This window comes from Peromyscus leucopus, chromosome 3 (genome assembly GCF_004664715.2).
Source record: "Peromyscus leucopus breed LL Stock chromosome 3, UCI_PerLeu_2.1, whole genome shotgun sequence".
NCBI classification, from domain to species: domain Eukaryota; kingdom Metazoa; phylum Chordata; class Mammalia; order Rodentia; family Cricetidae; genus Peromyscus; species Peromyscus leucopus.
Window position 1 is genome coordinate 150,637,948 of NC_051065.1, and position 20,920 is coordinate 150,658,867.

The 20,920-nt window shown below is 36.5% G+C and overlaps 1 protein-coding gene across 22 annotated transcripts in view; it reads left to right on the forward strand.

The window, feature by feature from the left end:
- Wnk1 (WNK lysine deficient protein kinase 1) overlaps nt 1–20,920 on the forward strand; it is a 145,043-nt gene that overhangs the window by 77,345 nt on the left and 46,778 nt on the right. For 14 of the 22 annotated variants that reach the window (XM_028880452.2, XM_028880455.2, XM_028880454.2 and 11 more), the window contains 6 exons: nt 6,878–6,966; nt 9,310–9,529; nt 10,686–11,019; nt 12,327–12,514; nt 17,651–18,889; nt 20,664–20,744. In XM_028880452.2, the coding sequence (XP_028736285.1) occupies nt 6,878–6,966; nt 9,310–9,529; nt 10,686–11,019; nt 12,327–12,514; nt 17,651–18,889; nt 20,664–20,744 (2,151 nt within the window). Of the gene's footprint in view, nt 1–6,877; nt 6,967–9,309; nt 9,530–10,685; nt 11,020–12,326; nt 12,515–14,773; nt 15,354–17,650; nt 18,890–20,663; nt 20,745–20,920 lie in introns of those variants that run through there. The other 8 variants (XM_028880467.2, XM_028880468.2, XM_028880470.2 and 5 more) reach the window with 3 other exon arrangements.

Here is a 20,920-nt window from a genome sequence, read left to right on the forward strand (position 1 = left end):
ACATTCTTACCTAGTGTCTCAGATGGTTCCCCTGTAGGTCACTTTCAGACCAGTAGAACTTTGTACTCATTTTATATACTTTACTTGTTTATTAATACCAAATTTATACATTTTATATTATTTTATGTTTAAATGTTAATACATTTATACATTATTACATATTATTTTTTAAAGGCTTTTCTGAGCATTTTGGCTGACTGGTAAGATTTTTATTTACTTTTCCAAAATCTAGGTGGGTAATGGTCTTAATCTTTTACTATCAACTTATGGACTAATAAGTTATATCTCAGTTTTATTGGCTACCTTGCCATTTACAGTACATTGTCCAAGGCCACAGTAGCTTCTGGGTATGCATAAGGAACCATCTTTATCTAATTTTAATTATAGATTTAAACAACAGTAAAACTAATATATTTTAAGATGTGCTATACACAATTATTGGTTTTGCTTTATCTTTCATTTTTGTATTAGCTAGTAGATAAAAATTACAATTTACAAAGACATGGATGTGTATATGTTTGCATAAATAGGGTTATTAATAAGATGACAATTAAGGATCGTCAGGGATGAAAGCAGGTTGTGGAGAATTTCTTATGTACTTCCTACATTGATACAGAAGTCAGTACATATTTGTTATCCTAGTTTAGTGTGGTACTGCCAGTAATTTAAGCACATTCCCTTGAGATACTGTATTATGGATGAAGTCACATTTTTCCTCATTAAATTTTCTGTTGGTTTGGTTATTTTTCTGTAGCATTTGAAGTATCTTCATATCCGAAGTCCAACTACACTCTACCTGTTACACCCAAGTCTGTTTCAGACAATTGCTTACCAGTAGTATTTTAGGTGTTTTTTTCCCATTTAAGTTTACTGTATGCTGTATTACTTTATTGTAGAAAACAAAAAGCCAATAAAACAGAAAACTCAAATCTTCTACTATCAACTTTTAGTGTAAGACATCTGTAAAATTGCTTCAAGGTAGTTCTTTTTATTACAGTTTTACTGATGATGGTATTCATGTATATCCACAACTGCCTATGTACCATAGCACTTGTGGTTTTATTTTTTGTTTTTTTGGTACAAGGTCTCATGTAACCTAGGCTGACCTTGAACTTGCTTTGTAACCGATGATATTGAATTTTTGATCCTCTTGCTTCCACCTCCTGAGTGGCAGGATTAGCCATGTAACACCAGTTTCAGCTTATGCTGTGTTGGAGATCAACCCCGGATTTCATATGTGTTAAGCAAGTACTGTACCAACTGAAATACAACCCCCGTTTTCTACTTCTTTTAGTCTTAAATTTGAAATACCTCCTTTGCTCTATCATAGCATCTTTTGACTTCAGCAGTATTATTTTCATTTTCATTAGAACTGCATGAAGAACATTTCTGCTAAAATCAGGAGTAAGACAAGAGTGTCTATGTTCTCCACTACTATTAGTATAGTGCTTGCTGTCTAAGCTAGAGCAATAATATGATTGAAGGTGTTAGCAGTGGTACAAATAGGAAAGAATGAAACCAAAGTATTCTTATTTGCAGGTGATATGACTCTATGCATAAAAGACTCTAAAGCCTCTCTCTACTAGAAAACTCTGGCTGCTGATAAACACATTGAGCAAAGTAGCAGAATAACAACCTTAGTACACAAAACTCAGCCTTCTTAGATACCAGCAGCAAACATATCAAGAAGGAAATCTGGATAACAATCCCATTCAACATAGTTTGAAAATAATAATAATTTTGTAATAAATCCAACCAAGGAAGGGAAAAACTTGTACAATGAAAACTTAAAGACACTGAAGAAGACAACTAAAGATGTAAAGACTTCCCATGCCCAATTGGTAAGATTAATATTATAAAAATGGCCATTCTACCAAAGCAATCTACAGATTACTGTGATCCTCATCAAAATTCCAAGGCAAGTAGCCCAGTGGTGGTGGCGCATGCCTTTAATCCCAGCACTGGGGGCGTGGGGGTGGGGTGGGGTAGCCAAGCAGATCTCTTGAGATCCAGGACAGGCTCCAAAGCTACACAGAGAGAAACCCTGTCTGGGTTGGGGGGGGAGTCCAAGACAAAACACTGCTGTAGGTGTCACCATCTCTGGTATTTTTTTTACAAAGAGACCAAAATATACACAGAAAGGAGAGAATCTTCCACAAATGGTCCTAGTCATGTTGTTGGTTGCATGAAGAACAATGAAACTAGATTCTTATGTCTCTCTACCTATACAAAATTGAACTCCAGATAGATCAAGGACCTCAACATAAGACCCAATATCCTTAATGTATAAGAGTTAAGAGAAGCAAATACACTTCAACTTATAAACAGAGCTAATAACTTTTTGGAACAGGACTCTGGTAACATAGACATTAAAATCAGCAATTTATAAATGGAATCTCAAAACTAAAAAGCTTCTATATAGCAAAGGACACAGTCATTCAAGTAAAAAGGCAGTCTACAGAATGAGAAAAAATAATCTTTATATCTATGTTGGAGGGTTAGTCTTTAGAATACTAAATAATAACTTTAATCCCAGCATTCGGGAGGCAGAGATAGGCGTATCTCTGAGTTCAAGGCCAGCCCAGTCTACAGAGTGAGTTCTAGGACAGTCATAGCTGCTATATAGAGAAAACCTGTCTTCAAACCTCCCCCTACCCCCAAAAGAAACCATCAGGAAAACAAACAACCCAAATAAGACTACGACATGAAACTAACAGTTCTCAAAAGAAGAAATTTTGAATGAGGTAACTCAGACCCAGAAAGACAAACATTGCACGTTCGATCTCATATCTGGATGCCACCTTTAACTCTAGATACGTGATTTAAGTTGAGTACCCATGGAAGTCAGGGAACTAATAAGGGGCCATGGGAAGTGTGACTGAAGTGGAGAGACACTGTGCAGGTCGTATGAAAGGGGAATGACACTTTAAAATTCCAGCACTTGGAAGGCAGGAGCAGGCTGATTTCAAGAGGAATAGTGTATAGTAGAACAGGGAGGGTTAAATGGGATGGGGCTTAGGAGGGCAGGGTAGAGGACTGAGTATGGGTAGGGACAGCTGATACTAAAGACTTTCAGAAATGCCACATGGAAGCCTACTACTGTAGAAGCTTTCTTTAAAATAGATACACTTCTATAAAGAGTTTACATGGAATTTCCCTGTAGCTGAGGTAAGGGGAGAGGGGAGAACAGTTACTCCCCTTGGCAGAGTTGTTGGTTAGTGGGTCCCATAGACAGGCCATTGCCACCTAGAACTTGATGATAAGACTGTTGCTGAAGGTACTGCATACTTGAGTCCTAGAACACGGAAAAAGCAAAGCCTTGTAACAGCCTAGAAGCTTCATCCCTACTAGCTAGCTTTCTTAGTTCCGGAAGGTGCTATGCATGCTACTGGGAGTGGGGAGTAATTCACCATCAATCTTCCTCAGCTGTGAATCCAGTGAGCTAAGGATTGCCCTGACAAATAAGTTTATTGGTGAAATAGTGGCAGGATAACCAAATTTCCCTTTTTGTTTTCCTTTTTGGTACTTGGGGGTGTAGTTTTTCCAAGATGGGGTCTCACTTTGTAGCTCTGACTGTCCTGGAACTTACTACTATTATTTTGCTAAGGAGGCATAATTTTAAAGTGACTCATAATGGTATCTCTGTCATTATGCCCATACGTTATAACTTCTCTCAACTTACATCAAAGAAACTTCTTTTTGAAGTAGATGGTGATTAGCATAGAGACCCACTACTGGTCAGTGTGCAGGGAATAAGAGACTTCACAGTGTTCAAACCTAAATTGGACATCTGTATCACATGCCCTCCTTCCAAGGCTCAGACATCATCATAGAAGAAGAGATGGAAAGATTGTAAGAGCTAAGTGGATGATTACAGCAAAAAAGTGTTTTCTGGATATAGCAAGGCAGCTGCACACATGTATTCACAGCATTTGTGACAGCATGTACAAGACCTGGGTAAAATAAGGCAGACTACCAGCCTACCTGAGGAGCTATTGGAAATTGCTAGGCGAGAGTCATTTTCCTACAAGGGTTCAGCCCCTAAGAGGTTACTTCCCAGGATTCAGTGGGTGGTCCTACACCCAAATGTATACTGGCAGCAATAAGTGGACTCAGTGGCTTTAATCAAAGGGTGTGTGTATGTGCATGGATTGGTGGAGGGGATGGGGATAGACTTAATACTAAGACACATTATATGCCTGTATGAGATCCTCAAACAAAATTATGTGAAGGATGGTATTTTGGGACCACTTATGTGTTTGAAAAGAGGAGAAAACCTACAAAAAAAGATCTTTGTAGTCATTCTCAGAATTAAACTTTCAAATTACCTGCATAGGAATTTAGGCTTTCACTCTACTACAGAGTTAGCTGCTGTGAAAAGTTAGCATCAGGAGTACAATTCTCCAAATCAGTGCTTGAAAGAATTCAATGGGTAATTAATGAGAATTAACCAAACCATGTTTAATAGTTTTTTTTTTTTACACGGAATCGTTCAGTGTATAATTCCAGTGGATACCTGGGACTAGTGATAAATATATTTTCCCCAGACTTAGTATGCCTATAATGAAGTTTTACATAAATGTGGTGTGTGTGTGTGTGTGTGTGTGTGTGTGTGTGTGTGTGTGTGTGTGTGTGTATGTATTAGGCATAACAGGAAATTAGAAATAATAACTCATGGAAAATAAAATATTGAATTAACAAGGTGGTTTCTTGAACAGAATCGAGACAAAAACTAATACTTTCAAACTACAGTTGACTGAAAATAACTAAAACAGTGAAAAGGGAACCACAGATAAGGAAGTCAGTGTTTTATTTAGACTTGTGAGAGATTACCTTCCTGTGATCCAGTTATCACTAGTTTTATGTGTATAACTGAGACTATACAGATAATTAGAATTATGTAACTTATTTTCAGAGCAAACTCCCTCCCATCTATGTGTTTCCCACTTGTACAGCTTGTTGGTATATGTATCTGAATTCCTTTTGTAGACTGTTTTTATTTTGGTTTTGGGATTCATTTTTAGACAGTTGCACTAGGTAGCCCTTAGCTTGCCTAGAACTGTGTTAATCAGGCTTTTCTCAAACTTAAAGGAATATGCCACTGTGCCTGGTGCTGTCCCTTCATTACTAAAATGAAATGACAATCAATACTGAATCCTTTTCCTTCTAAATTACCTCCAAATAGTGCTAATTTGACATGTTGCTGAAAGTCTCATTCACAAAGATTTACTAGGTGATTTACAGTACTTACTTTCCTACCCAGACAGAGTCTCTCTATATAGCCCTGGATATCCTGGAATTCACTATGTAGACCAGGCTGGCCTTGTAACACATAGAGATCTGCTTGCCTCTGCCTCTAGAGTGCTAGAATTAAAGGCATGTGTCACCACATCTGGCCAAAGAATTTATATCTCATGAAAATTCTGAACTGTCACTATGTGCTGCATAGTTTTATGTCAACATGACACAAGCTAAAGTCATCTTAAGGGAAGGAACCTCAATTAAGAAAATGCCTCCGTAAGATGGACCTGTAGGCAAGACTGTCGAGCATTTTCTTAGTGATTGATGAGTGTGGGTTCAGCCATTGTGGGTGGGCACTAAGGAGTTTATTAAAAGAGGTTGTTTATTTTTGTCAAATCTGCATTTATTGTAATCAGCAGGTGGAACACTTGTAACAGTGGTTTAAAAAAAATCAGAAATTTGGTGAAGTTGCCTGGTAGGTTGCTTTTAGGGGCTCATAGGTAGATGCCCAGAGCAGAAGGAATAAGACTACAAAGCCTATGAGCAATGAGTCCACCAAGGAGATCTTTGTAGATAATGTGTATGTACTTGGTGGAGGTGACCTTGTGACCTGGTAGGAAAATGGCCAGAGGTACCAGGGTCAAGTGGAGGAAGATAGCCTTAGGTTGACTAAGCTGATTAATTTATCTACTTATGGCCTTGAACCTCTTTTGACTCACATAGGATTGTTAGAAACATTTTATTATATCATTATTTCCAAGAACCTACTGACAAAGGCGAAATAGCATGGCAGAAGCTCTGAGAAGAGTCCCTTTCCTGAAGAGAATCAAGATCTGAGTGGCAGGGGAGGGAGTTTCTTTTGAGACCTTTGAAAGGATGGGAAGGAGGGGTTATTCATAGAGAGATTCTGTAGCCAGACTCTCGGGATTCCCAGGCTGGATGCAGGGAAGAGGGTAAGGATGAAGGTGTAACATTCCCAGGGGTATCAGCAAGTCTTCTATCTGGGGGCTCATAGACAGTGCCCTAGTAGGATGCCTATTAGTATCTGTGAGAGAAGCCTGATCAGAGGTTTCATTCTAACATATTGCTCCAAGGATAGACTGATCCTCTTGCCTCTGCTTCTCAAGTGTTGGGTTTATAGACTTATACAACAGTTCCTCGTTCTCATTTTTCTGTTTTATTTATGTAAAGTTGGCTCCTTAGTTATCCTGCCAAATCAATACTAACCCATAATTCTTTGTTTTAAGTTTTTAGAATAATACTGTATATATGATGCTTACCAAACTCTGTAAATTCATAGCTACCCCTGGGTTCAATGACCAGAATAAAGGCTAAATTAATCAATGTGTTAGTTTGCAAGATTTTCTAACCAATCAGAACACCTGGATACCATTTTAAATGTAAGGAAAGATGATGTTCACAGCCTATTTTTTTTTCTGTAAGAGTAAGAGCTGCCATACTACTTACTGTTTTCTGAGATTGCCACTTCCTACCTCTGATCTCTACGTGGTTCCTGCCGATACATCAGGAAAAAAGGCCAGGATATTAAGAAGGCAGCCTGTTTAAAAAAATAAAATAAAAGTCGGGATTCTCTTTTCATTAATGGGTTTTTTATGGCTATTTTTGTGGATTTTAGGGAGTGAAGCCAGCCAGTTTTGACAAAGTAGCAATTCCTGAAGTGAAGGAAATTATTGAGGGATGTATTCGTCAAAACAAAGATGAAAGGTAAGTTACTTCTTGCTTGAAGTGAGGTATATTTAATACTTGTTCCATTTTTTCATTCATAGCATATAACACTTTTTAAAAATTGGATTATTTCCATTGAACCTACCCAGATTTGCTCACTTTAACTGTAAAAATGTGTTTTAGTGTTGTTTAAGTCTGTTAAGTTTAATGTTTAAGCCAGAAACACCTTAAACATAGTCTCTACATTCAATGGAAACTACTTATAACAATATAATAATTTAGAAAACTCTACAGTAGAGTTTATTCTCCAATGCAACAAATCCATTCCTTAATCATTTTCCCACTGAAGTTTGAAAGTAAAGTAAAATCTTGGCTTTTAAAAATCAACTTAGCTACACAGGTCTTTATTTTTGTACTATTATGCCAGGATTTAAAAAGAGCAAAACATCAAAATTCCTTTGAGTAAAAGGAGATTTCACCCAAGGCTTAGGAGGAGATCTGGCTTGGTCATTTGTACAAACAGAACTTTTCTGAGAAGAGTATCAAGTATCTGTTACGCAGTGTGGCTGATGGGTCACCTGTATGCTTGCCAAAGATACGATCTGTATTTGAAAAATAATCTGCCTTTACCACAACCCCCCATACCAGCCTAAAAACAAAAGGCACACCATCTAATTAATACAAATATAAACTGTAAATTGAACATAACCTGTCTCCTCAAATGTGGGCACAATTGGGCATATCAGCAAAATTCAAGAATTCCGTATCTTGACTCTTCTAGTCTCATGTTCTTTTCAAAACTTTGTTATTTAGAAGAGCTCAACATCATGATCTTTCAGACTGTTCAGCAGATACTTAGTTTGAGTTTCTGTTTTGAAATATACAGCCCTTAGAAGCTCTTTTAAGACTTTTTCAGTGTAAACAAAGGGATATTTGTTTCGAGTCTTAAAACATTATTCTGTTTCTGGATGGAGCAGTTTCTTTGATTACTGGTATTTTGTGTAAAGATTGATTGTAGGGCTGGAGAGATGGCTCAGCGGTTGGGAGCACTGGCTGCTCTTCCAGAGGACCCAGGTCCAATTCCCACACCCACATGGTAGCTCACAACTGTCTGTAACTCCTGTTCCCAGTGATCCAACACACTTGTGCCAATGTACATAAAATAAACATAATATTTTTTTAAAAAGATTGATTGTTATGCAAATCAGACTTGACTTGCCTAATTTACAAGTTGTTGATAAGGAATTGAAGGGATTTATTGTAGTAAATAAAGATTGCTGTTGTAGAAAGTACCAAACTAGAAATCAATAAATTTATGTTTTAGTTATGATTATATCATTTATAACTGTAGAACTTTGAGAAAGAATCTTAACCTTCCTCTGCCTTCATTTTATAATAGTCAGGAAATGGGGCTGGAGAGATGGCTCAGAGGTTAAGAGCACTGGCTGCTCTTCCAGAGGTTCTGAGTTCAATTCCCAGCTACCACATGGTGGCTCATAGCCATCTATTAATGAGATCTGGTGCCCTTTTCAGGCCTGCAGGCAGAACAACACTGTATACATTTAAAAACAAAACAAAACAAAAAAAGCAAACAATAGTCAAGAAATGATATTCCATTGGATAGTTATTGTTCGAGAGCCAGACAAGGTGAAACACAGTTTAATTTTTATTTATTTATTTATCTAGGTGTCTGTGGTATTTTGAAGCTTTGATATTCTATGCATTATTTTCATAATTATATCCTACTAAATAATAAGATTAGATCATTTGGCTGGGCTGCGGTGGCGCATGCCTTTAATCCTAGGACTGGAGAGGCAAGGCCAAGCAGATCTCTGTGAGTTCGAGGCCAGCATGGTCTACAGAGCAAGATGCAGGACAGGCACCAAAACTGCACAGAGAAACCCTGTCTCGAAAAAACAAAAACAAAAAGTTTAGATCATTTGGTTTAAAAATTGCCCCTGTCAGCTGTTATTAATAAAACATATTGGCACATGACGGTAGGCTGGGGATGTAGAAGTGCTTGTCTAGCATGTGTAAGCGCTTGGATCCCATTGCCAACACACACACACACACATACACACACACACACACACACACACACACACACACACACACACACACACACAACTCTATAACATTAACATTCAGATGGAATAATGTTAAAATGAATCACAAATTTTCGTTTGTTTTTCTATCACAGATTATTTTCTCCTTAATTAAATTAACAGTAAACACACACATACATTTGAAAGTCATTCTCGTGTCTGAAAGTACTTTGTAGTCTGAAGTCAGCCTGAGCAACGTAGTGAGATACTGTCTCAGAAAGACAAATATCTTTTCAAACTAATGACTTTTTTTTTTAATTTTCTTTTTCTTTGAAAGATATTCCATCAAAGACCTTTTGAACCATGCCTTTTTCCAGGAGGAAACAGGGGTACGGGTAGAATTAGCAGAAGAAGATGATGGAGAAAAGATAGCTATTAAATTATGGCTCCGTATTGAAGATATTAAGAAATTAAAGGGAAAATACAAAGACAATGAAGCTATTGAGTTTTCCTTTGACTTGGAGAGGGATGTACCAGAAGATGTTGCTCAAGAAATGGTAAATTGGCCCTTAAATGTTGTAGATTTATGTATATTATGTATACTGATACTAATAGAAAGAAAAAAACAATAAGGTTGTGTTGATCCCATATGTTTGTCTTTCCCTATGATTTTTCTTTAAGTCCTTTCTTTGTAGTTTTTGGTATTGTTTTGATAATGTGGTTTGATTTTAGTTTTTTTTTATTTGAGGAAAATAACATGTAAGTATAAGTGGATGGATGAAATAGACTGGAATGTATTCTGGAGTCTTTCTGAAAGTCTGTAAAGGTGAATAACTCCTCCTTAGTAATTGACTCTAGTCAAAATGTGTTAGCTATATACTGTTTTGTTTGAGGAACTTTGAACTCATGGTCATTCTGTCCCCCGAGTGCTAAGATTATAGGCATATCCAGTCTTACCAAGTTTGGAATTGTTTCTAAACATTGTTAGCTTTTGATCCATCATTATAAGCACTATAGATTTACCCAAATCAAAGCAGTTCATAGCTTCCTGTAACTTCAGCACTGGGGTATTAGATGCCTCTGGCCATTGCATACACGTGCACATACACATTTAAATAATAAAAATAAATATTGTGATAACAGTTTTTACTTTGAAAGAATGTTTTCAAGATCAAAAATCACTAATCACTCTGATGTGTCCTTACTTTAAATATGTATAAAAGGAAACCTTTAACCAAATATAGGTATGCCACAGTGCCTAAAATAGCCAGTTATTATATTTAATAACCTTACTTTAATAGCCTTACTTGGATTTATAAAAAAAACTGTTGAATAGTAGAGAAAGGGTCAGATATGAAAGAGGTACTTATTTTTATTGTTAATTTTATGTAATTTTCTATAGAAAATGATAGGATCCACTCTGTTTGTTTACCACAATTGTGGGGAAACATATAATGCAGACAATTTTAGTGTTTGGGTAAGAAGAATCTTAAGGTGTCTGATGATAATAGCACTGTAATTTCAGTACTTGGAAGCTGAGGCAAGAGGATTCCAAGTTTGAGGCTAACTGTACCACACTGTAAGACTTGAAAAAATACATAAATGCACCCCTCCAAAAAAGACTAGTCTACTTTTCTGCAGTGTTGTTTGGTTTGGTTTGAAGTGTTTTCTCTAGAGATCCTGTTTTCCCTAATATACTGTTTTATTCTATAGGTGGAGTCTGGGTATGTCTGTGAAGGTGATCACAAGACCATGGCTAAAGCTATCAAAGACAGGGTGTCATTAATTAAGAGAAAACGAGAGCAGCGGCAGTTGGTGCGAGAGGAGCAAGAAAAAAGAAAACAGGAAGAGATCAGTCTCAGACATCAGAACGAACAACAACCAAGTGTTTCCCAGGCAGGAATTCAGCAGCTCTCTTCTGCTAGCACTGGCATACCTACTGTTCCCACCACTTCTGCTTCAGTTTCTACACAAGTAGAGCCTGAAGAACCTGAGGCAGATCAACATCAACAGCTACAATATCAGCAGCCTAGTGTATCTGTGTTATGTAAGTATTGAGGGAAATAAGCAAATGTGTTGGTGATGCTTATAGTCAGAAGATTGCCTGTGTCCCAGCTGGCCAGCAGTCGGGACAAATCTTTCCCACTCTCATCCCCCAAGTAAACACACAGAGGCTTATATAAATCACCAACTGCGCTACCATTAGCTCATGCTTACTACTGACTAGCTCCTACACTTAAACGCAGCACATTTCTGTTAATCAATATGTCGCCATGTTTTCTGTGGCTTTACGTGTGTGCCTTACATGCTGCTCCCCGAATTGCAGGTTGGTGACTAGTGACTCAGCCTTCATCTTCCCAGAATTCTCCTTGTCTGCTTATCCCGCCTATCCTTCCTGCCTGACTACTAACCAATCAGCATTTTTTTTTTTTTTCTTTTTTTCGGTTTTTTCGAGACAGGGTTTCTCTGTGTAGCTTTGCGCCTTTCCTGGAACTCACTTGGTAGTCCAGGCTGGCCTCGAACTCACAGAGATCCACCTGGCTCTGCCTCCCGAGTGCTGGGATTAAAGGCGTGCGCCACCACCGCCCGGTGATTGTTTCCATTCTTACACCCATGATTAATAGAAAGGTGAAACACTGAGAAATTGTGCTTCTGATATAAGGATATTTGAAAACATCTAGTGTCTTGATGTTTTGAGTTTCTAGGTTATCTATTTTATTCAGCTCCTTTACATTAAATATATAAGTAATGAAAGGTGAATAAATTTGCTATTTATAATAGCAGCTATTAATCTGGTTCAGCTCTTTTAGCAAAACTACAAAGTAGACCAAAGCTGATGAGACCAGTGCTCAGTAATTGAATTAAGTGTTTAACATAAAGTAGACACAGGTCTCCATCCACAGAGGAAGAACTGGAAGTTGGGTAAAGTTTAAGATGATGATATCATTCAGTGATAATCAGAGAAAATTTTTATTTGTTTTGTTGTTGTTGCTATTTTGTTTTGTTTTTGGAGACAGGGTTTCTCTTTGTAGCTCTAGTTGTCCTGGAACTATCTCTGTTGACCAGGCTGGCCTCAAACTCAGACATTCACCTTCCTCTGCCTTCCAAGTGCTGGAATTAAAGGCGTGTGCCACTACTGCCTAATGAGAAATTTTTTTTTAAGATTACTACTTTTTTGCACAAGTTTCTCATTTAAATATAGAAATCTACTTAATAATACTGCTATTTATTTTTTAAAATTTACTCCAAATTTGAACAAAGAAATAACCAGTAACATTAATGTAATGAGTCTAAAATGTGAACGACTTCTCCCTCTTCCACCTCCGTCCCTCTGATGTTTCATTTATCCTTCAGCTGATGGAACAGTTGACAGTGGTCAGGGATCATCAGTCTTCACAGAATCTCGAGTGAGCAGCCAACAGACAGTTTCCTATGGCTCCCAACATGAACAGGCACATTCTACTGGCACAGCACCGGGGCATACAGCTTCGAGTGTCCAAGCACAATCTCAGCCTCATGGGGTGTATCCGCCCTCAAGTATGGTGAGTAAATGCATAAGAAAACGTAATATTAAAACGATAGCCAACGGGTAATCTGCCAAATTCAAATTATTTCTTATAGGTCATCTAAATAGCAATGTGAGTCGAAGGTAGAGTATAAATGGTCTAGTCAGTCTTCCTTGTCTGTGGTTCCCATGTGGGTGGATTTAAATAGTAAAATGCTTAGAATTTTTATCTGTACTGAACATAACATGCACAGACTTTTCTTGTTATATTCCCTAGCAATATAACAATTTTTAAATGGCTTTTGAATTGAATTGGATAGTATAAGTAATCTAGAGATTATATGCAAATACTGTGATAATCTATATAAAGGATTTGAGCAGCTGCAGATTTTTGTATCTGTTGGGGTGGCTTGGAACCAACTCGACATAGACATTGAGGAGGAAATCAGTTTATAAGAGTATAACCAGAGTAGTTCAGACTGGGTTAACATACACATTAAAAAGTGAGAATTAGCTGAACTTCCTATAAAAGCAGCTATGTGAACTTTAAGACTAAACTACACTCTCTTCAGCACCTAGGAATGAAAACTGTTCAAAGTGGCATAAACTAGATATACCAGATTTGTGGGTGGAGCAAAGCTTTATTAATTTTTTTAAAGCTTACTTACTAAAGTAATAAGTGTTTTCTATGAGGTTGTTTTTGTTTTGTTTGTTTTTTTGTATAAAAACCAGGTAAGACCTTCAAACTATTATATATAGAATGTTGCATGTGACTATAATAGAGTAAAGGAATCCTTTATTGTATGACCTCTGACTAATTTATTGCTTGTATCTAGTTGATCATCAGTTGCTATGCGTGTTCCTTTCCCAGTATATGTTCATTTGCTTTTTCCTTTATTTGGTATTTATTTTATTACCAGTTTATTTTCAGAGTCAGCTTACAGAAGTAATTTATTGGAATAGTTTATGCTTGTATGTATATGATGTATATGCACATTGTCCATTTGCAATAGTGAATGTTAAAGTAGATGAATAATAAAATATCCCCATTTCTTTTGCTGACTCTTTGAGGCCTTCAGAGGAAAAAAAGGTAGATCATATACTTCAGAAAGGAATTAGATGATAACTATTCACTTAATCACTTGTTTAGTACAATCTTTAAGCAGACTGATTTTCCTCTCTCCTTCCCAGAAGGCTTTTAATCTGAGCTTTATAGAATTCTTACCTTCTTTAAATGAAATTATTTCAGGATAATACTTTTCACTTATAAAAGATCTTTATTTTGAAGTCTATTGATGGATCAGTCCTGCTTTGGACTTAGGTCCCAAGATGAATGGCCACATGAACACAAAGAAAAGTATAGCTAACATATACTAACCTTTTAACAATCTGTTCTTAACTTAAGTAAATGACCTTGGGTGATTTATTTCTGTATACTGACAAATATTAGTTGTCAGCACTAATATCTCCCTTTGTTTTAACAGTTATTTTCAACTCTTGGCTTCCCTCATGGGGGTTATGTCTGTTTTTTAAAAGATAAATAGGATTGCTCATTTAATCAGATATTAAATGCTTAAGTCATTAACATTACCTGTATTTATTTGGTGGAAAGGTGCAAAACTACACAGAGAAACCCTGTCTCGAAAAACCAAAAAATAAAAATAAAAAAATAAAATTAGACTATTTCTAGATTTTTGATGACAGTATTCTATAAAGAATTAAAAGTTTTTAGAATAATAAAAACATTTTATACTTATAGTCTTCTCATTCAAGAACTTATTATGCCTAAAGGAAAATTTAAAAATAAGAGAGACAAAGGTAAAAAATTGGAACCAAAATGAACTAAATCATGATGATACATACTGATGGGCTCCAAGTTTGCAGCCAGTTTTGAAAATTAAATAGATTATAACTAAACTCTTAAGGCACCTGAAACTTTATAGGTTTAAATTGAATTTCTCATATCCGGGGTGAGTGTAAATTCTTTAGCGATTCAAATTGAAGGCATTTCCCCCACTGACTCCATTATAAAAGTACACAGTATTTTTGATACCCAGTTTTGAACTTCAGAAAGCTATTATTTTTCTTCCATTCGATAATGACTTTTTAAACTTTGAACAAAAAGTGGCAGATGTAACAACTTTTTAGACTGCCTTCTACAATAGACAATTTTTTTTCCTCAAATTTCTAGAGCTCTTGCAAATGATCTACTCTTAAAATCTTCTGAATTTTATACTTTAATAGAATTTATTCTTATTTAATCATACTAAGTTTTTAGAACTATGATTCATTGTTTACTTGTGGTACCATTAGTCAATTTTTATAATTCATGCACTGAACAGTTGGTGTTACTTCAAAATATTCAAGATCATAATTGACCTTTTGTTTATACAAAATCTGCACAAAACCACCAGAACAGGGAGAATAGTTATGATATACCAGCTGTGCTTTGTAGAATTGTCTTACCTAAACATTCCTTTTTTTTTTTTTTTTTAAGTTTGCAGAATTGGGGAGGGTAGAACATTTCTTTATGTTAACTATGCCCTATTATCACTGTACATTTGGTTATTTTGTTTTCAAAGTACTGTGTTTTTCATGTGTGTTTGTTTTCTGTTTAGCCTCGTCGTGGCCGTAGCATGTCGGTTTGTGTTCCCCATCTTTCTGCTGTTCCCTCTCTGTCCCGCATCTCTCCCAGTGCTCCTTCCACCCCACCACCAGTGCTGTCTGCACCTCTTTGTCCTTCCCTCCTTCGGACTGCCCCTGAGGAAACTTTTGCCGAAAAACTCTCTAAAGCATTGGAGAGTGTCCTGCCTATGCACTCTGCCTCTCAGCGCAAGCATCGACGCTCCAGCCTGCCTTCCCTCTTTGTCACTACTGTATGTAACTGTAAACTTCCTGACAAGTGAAAAATTATTACCAATGAATACATCCAGGCATGGAAAATTTTGTTAAAGAGCCAAACTAAACTATTAGCTCAATTATATGTTGTGCTTTTAGGATAACAACTATTCCTATAGAAAACATTTTTGTAATAAGACTTTAAATGGTAATAAAAAGCAAGGAGGCAATGAAAGAGTGCTTATAATATTGTTAGAACATATCAATATAGCTCTTATACTTTCCTATCTCCCATTGATAAGAGGGTTTATATCTTAGCAAAAAGTATGTGTATTACTCATTATTAAATTCATTATTAGTTGAATCAAAAGTAGATTCTACCAAACATTAGCCAAATGTGTTCTCTCCTCAATTCATTCTCAAGGGATACAACTAGTTGAGTCCTTTGTTTTTTAAACCAGTCAATTGAGGAGTAAAAGTTGGTTTTAATTCAGTCATTTGTACAAAATGATATGTCAAGAAACTAAAAGTCTGTTCACTCTTTGGGAAATACTTTTGTTCCCCAAAGATTGCATAAGATTTGGCATAAACTCTAACGAATATATTAGATACAAATATAACATATATAACTTTCCTTGTCTCCATTCATGTCTTGGAAAGATACAGCCTCTCAAATTACTTTAGTTGCTGCAAGACCTTGCGTGCTGCTTTTCCAAACAGGGAATATTGTTAAATATTCTGAACTAGTGACACCAGAATCTTAATATTTTTTACTTAGGAAAATGGCTTTAGGATACAGCTTGAATAATCAATAAAATGTGAGCAATTGATGCCGAATGCTCTCATCAGGTTGAGGAGATGGCTCAGTGACTAAAGTGCTTGCTGCACAAGCATGGAGACCTGAGTGCAGATCCCCAGAACCTCTGTAAACCCTGGTGAAGTAGTTCACAGCCATAATCCCAGTGTTCCTGTGATGAGAATCTTGAGGTTCTCATGCCCTATAGGCCCGTTGTACACAGTATGGAACAGAGACCAGTCTCAAACAAGTTGAGTAGCGGGACCAGCACCTGAGGTTGTCCTCTCTGGGTGCAGATCCCCAGAACCTATGTAAAGCCTGGTACAGTAGTTTATATCCATAATCCCAGTGTTCTTGTGATGAGATAGAAGTGGTAAGACTCTCTAGAATCTCATGGCCCTTCCAGCCTGTTGTAGACAGCATCAAACAGCAGAGACCTGTCTCAAACAAGTTGGATAGTGAGGAACAACACCTGAGGTTGTCCTCTGACCCTCCATACCCATTTTTGTGTTTTAAGGATTGAATCTGGACCCTTTCATATGCTAGGCAAGCATTCTATTGAGCTACATTCCTAGCCTAAAACCTATATATTTTAAAAAAAGGAGTTCAGTTCATGGTAGAGAATTACATGTATCGTATTTGGCAAGCTAGGATTCTAAGCTCAGTTTTAAAGTCTGGAAATAAAAATTGCTTTTGGATTTGCTATTTTTTATTACCTCCATTTCATCTGGACTTGTCAGAATTAGAAAACTCATGGTGTTCAACCCTTATCAATGATCAGAAGAATGATTTTGCATCTATAAAATGTTTTAAACATTAAAAATTCATTGTTTGTAATTTTGGATACAAAAGGGAAAAACTAGTCCTTTATCCTTTCATTGTCTGGTTTTTAAGACAGTGTCTCACTATGTAATTGCTCAGTCTAGCCTTGTACTCAAAAATCCCCCTGCCTCAGCTTCTTGAGTGCTAACATATAAGTATGTATTATTAAACTTGCCTGAATTGTTTGTCTTATACCATCTATCAAAAATCTCTTCTGATTTATACTATTATAAATTTCTTCTGATCATCTACTGTTAGTTGATAAAAATAACACTGAAGCCTCTAATAGACTAATATAGTAACAGTAGCTTAAACTGAGGTATATTTTTAATTATAAAAATAGTAAGATTCTTTGTTGTCCTTTAATATCTTAACTTTAGCTCTTTCCATTGACAAAACTTTTAAGAATGAACACATTTATTATAGATAAATACAATAATCAGTTAGGAAGTTTAATTCATACCTTTGCTTTGAGAAAGCAGATTTGTGGGAAAGCAGCTGTTTTATTCATTCAAAGAAGTGCCAAAGATTGATTTTATTGGCCCTGGATGTATTTAATGGATTTTTACTATAAACGTAATTTCCAAGAGCATTGTTAATATTAAAATTTTGGTGTAGCCGCTTCATGGGGTTACACAGAACTATCCAGCTATGCATGTCTGATGTAATTTCACTTATTGAATGTGTGAATTACTTGTCTTATTCATGTTGATACAGCCTCAGTCCATGGCGCATCCGTGTGGGGGGACCCCAACATACCCAGAATCACAGATATTTTTCCCAACTATTCATGAACGTCCAGTTTCTTTTTCACCACCTCCCACCTGTCCACCGAAAGTAGCCATTTCCCAACGACGTAAGAGCACCTCCTTCCTGGAAGCCCAAACTCGCCACTTCCAACCCCTGCTGAGAACTGTTGGCCAAAATCTTCTTCCACCTGGTGGCAGCCCAACTAACTGGACACCAGAGGCCATAGTTATGTTGGGTACTACAGCCAATAGAGTAAATAGAGAGCTATGTGAGATGCAGGCCCAACCTGGGTTTGAGCCAACCCAGATGTACAGTGACTATAGACCTGGACTAGTACTGGCAGAAGAAGCTCACTATTTTATTCCTCAGGAAACAGTATATCTAGCTGGGGTGCATTACCAGGCCCAGGTGGCAGGACAGTATGAGGGCATTTTATACAACTCACCAGTACTGTCAAGTCCTATGAAACAAATACCTGAACAGAAGCCAGTGCCTGGGGGCCCTGCCTCAAGTTCTGTCTTTGAATTTCCATCTGGACAGGCTTTCCTGGTAGGACACCTTCAGAATTTAAGATTAGATTCTGGACCGAGTCCAGCATCACCCCTCTCTAGTATTTCTGCACCTAACAGTACAGATGCTACACATTTGAAATTTCACCCTGTCTTTGTTCCTCATTCTGCACCAGCTGTGTTAACTCATAACAGTGAGAACAGAAGCAACTGTGTATTTGAATTTCATGCTCAAACACCAAGTTCCTCTTCAGGAGAAGGAGGTGGGATTTTACCTCAACGTGTTTACCGAAATCAACAGGTTGCAGTGGACTCAAGTCAGGAAGAACTGCCTCCTCAGTCAGTTGGATTACATTGCCATCTGCAGCCTGTTACTGAAGAACAGCGTAATAACCATGCCCCAGAATTGACCATTTCTATGGTAGAGCCTATGGGACAGAACTGGCCAATAGGAAGCCCAGAATATTCCAGTGATTCCTCTCAATTCACTTCTTCAGATCTCAGTGATTTTCAGTCACCTCCCCCTACAGGGGGAACAGCTGCACCTTTTGGCTCTGACGTCTCATTGCCCTTTATTCGCCTGCCTCAGACAGTGTTACAAGAATCCCCACTTTTCTTCTGTTTCCCTCAAGGAACCACAACTCAGCAGGTCTTATCTGCCTCATATTCTTCAGGAGGATCTACACTCCAGCCACAGGTTATAGGAAAACTTTCACAATTCTTTTAAACTACTCTGTTTTGCACCAGTGCATTTAAATTTTCTTTCTCATTTCCCTGAATCATGGATTTATGAGAAATGTTGTTTATTTTCTTAATAGAATTTCTTTTGTGGTTATAAATACTTGTACTAAAGAATGAACTATGAAGCAGAAACTACCTGGTTTGCCTGTGATTTTAGTTGTCAGAATTAATTAATTAATCTCTATATGGAAATCTACCTTAGTAATGAAAATGCAATTGTATGTTTATTTTGATTATTTAGACAAATAGTAAAATGACTTAGTATAATTCCTTCCTCTAATTTAATTTTTAAATTAAGTATAACCATAAAGCAAAAATGGGAAGTAGTAAAAACTTTTTGGTGTCATATTAAGAAACCCAGAACCTTTCATTCTAAGTAGGACTTAAGAAAACATCTTAGGAGTTTGACTTAAATGAAGGTGACATTTTGAAATGGTATCAATCAAACCACCGTATTAATGATCCAAATAGAACATTAATCATTTCAATTAAAGACTTTGTCAAATTTTAGTGACTGTTAGAGTCTATTGTGTAATGATTTTACTGGGTTTTGCATGAATTTATAATAATGGGTTGCTAAGGCCAGGAACAGTGATGTCTTAGGCTTTGTTCTCTTAATACATTTAAAATTTAGTCACACACATGAGCATACATACTCATACAAATGTAGAGACACAGAGTTAAAGAAGTCAGTGATGACTGTTTCATATACTCTTTAGGTATATCAGTTACTTGGAGTAGTGGTAAGAAGCAGAAGGATCCTGAAATTAAAATAGCGTGGGTGTGCTGTATGCTCACATTATCCTTCAAGCTTTTCAAAGAAAAAAAATTTAAAGGAAAATAGAATTTAAATTTTAGTGGAGTGTGATACATCCATGTAAACTTCAAAGAACCTCTTCTAAACTGAAATGAAACAATAAAAGTGATATTTTTTTTTCATTTCCTTAACATATGTCTGTGTACATAGTATACATGCATTCATTTTCCTAACATATTCCTGCATCTGTTCTCAGTTAATTTAGACTTCTTGTTAATTGGAATATGCTGTTCAGTTTCTCAGACCCAACATGGTTGACATTCTCTGGGTTGGTTAATCCTTTCTTCTGAATGGGACTCGTATAGTAATAGAATTTTTAACAGCATCTCTAGAAGTAGCAGCCATTTCCCCTAGTTTTGACAATTAAAATGACTTCAGATATTTCCATATGTTGCCTGGGACAACCATTACATGCTTGTATAGGAGTTGGTTTTTAATAGCCCTTGGACATTTGTTTATCAGAATTAATATGACTACAAGAAATAGCAAAAGATAACCAAATTAGCATTTTAAATGTGGTTTTTCTTTAATTATTCAGTTAAAAATTTTTATGTTGATATCTTAACACATTTATCCTGTTACAATTTTATTATTGAATCTAACTATTCAAGCCAGCTAAAACTTTAGCTAGCATATAATGGTAGGTTTTGAACATCACTGTATTTGTATTTTTGTTTGTTTGTTTGTTTGTTTTTACCTGAGAAGTGATCAGAAATGTTCTGTGATCTTTTTTCTAAACTTATCTTACAAAAAAACCCAAGAGGTCTGTCTTGTACTACACTATCAAACTGATGATTCATTTCAATCAAGCAGTCTTCTCAGGATCTGAAGTATTTATACAGAAAGTCTAACCTTCATGTGCATAAACCTTCTCTAATTTGTATTTGTTTTTTGTTTTTGTTTTTTTCTTTAGGCACAGGGGCAGAGCCAGGGCCAACCATCAAGTAACTTAGCAGGGGTTCCACCTTCACAACCTGTCCAACATCCTCAGCAGGTAAGAATGTTGTTACCTTGCTACGGTATGTTTTAGCAATGGCCAGAAGCACTGCTTACATTTTTATGAGCTGGATTGATGATATAAATGGCTTGCTAAGATTTTGGAGAGTAATAAAGTGGCATAAGATTTCTGGAATTTAGTAGTATTTTAGGAAATCTTACACTTTGGTTAGT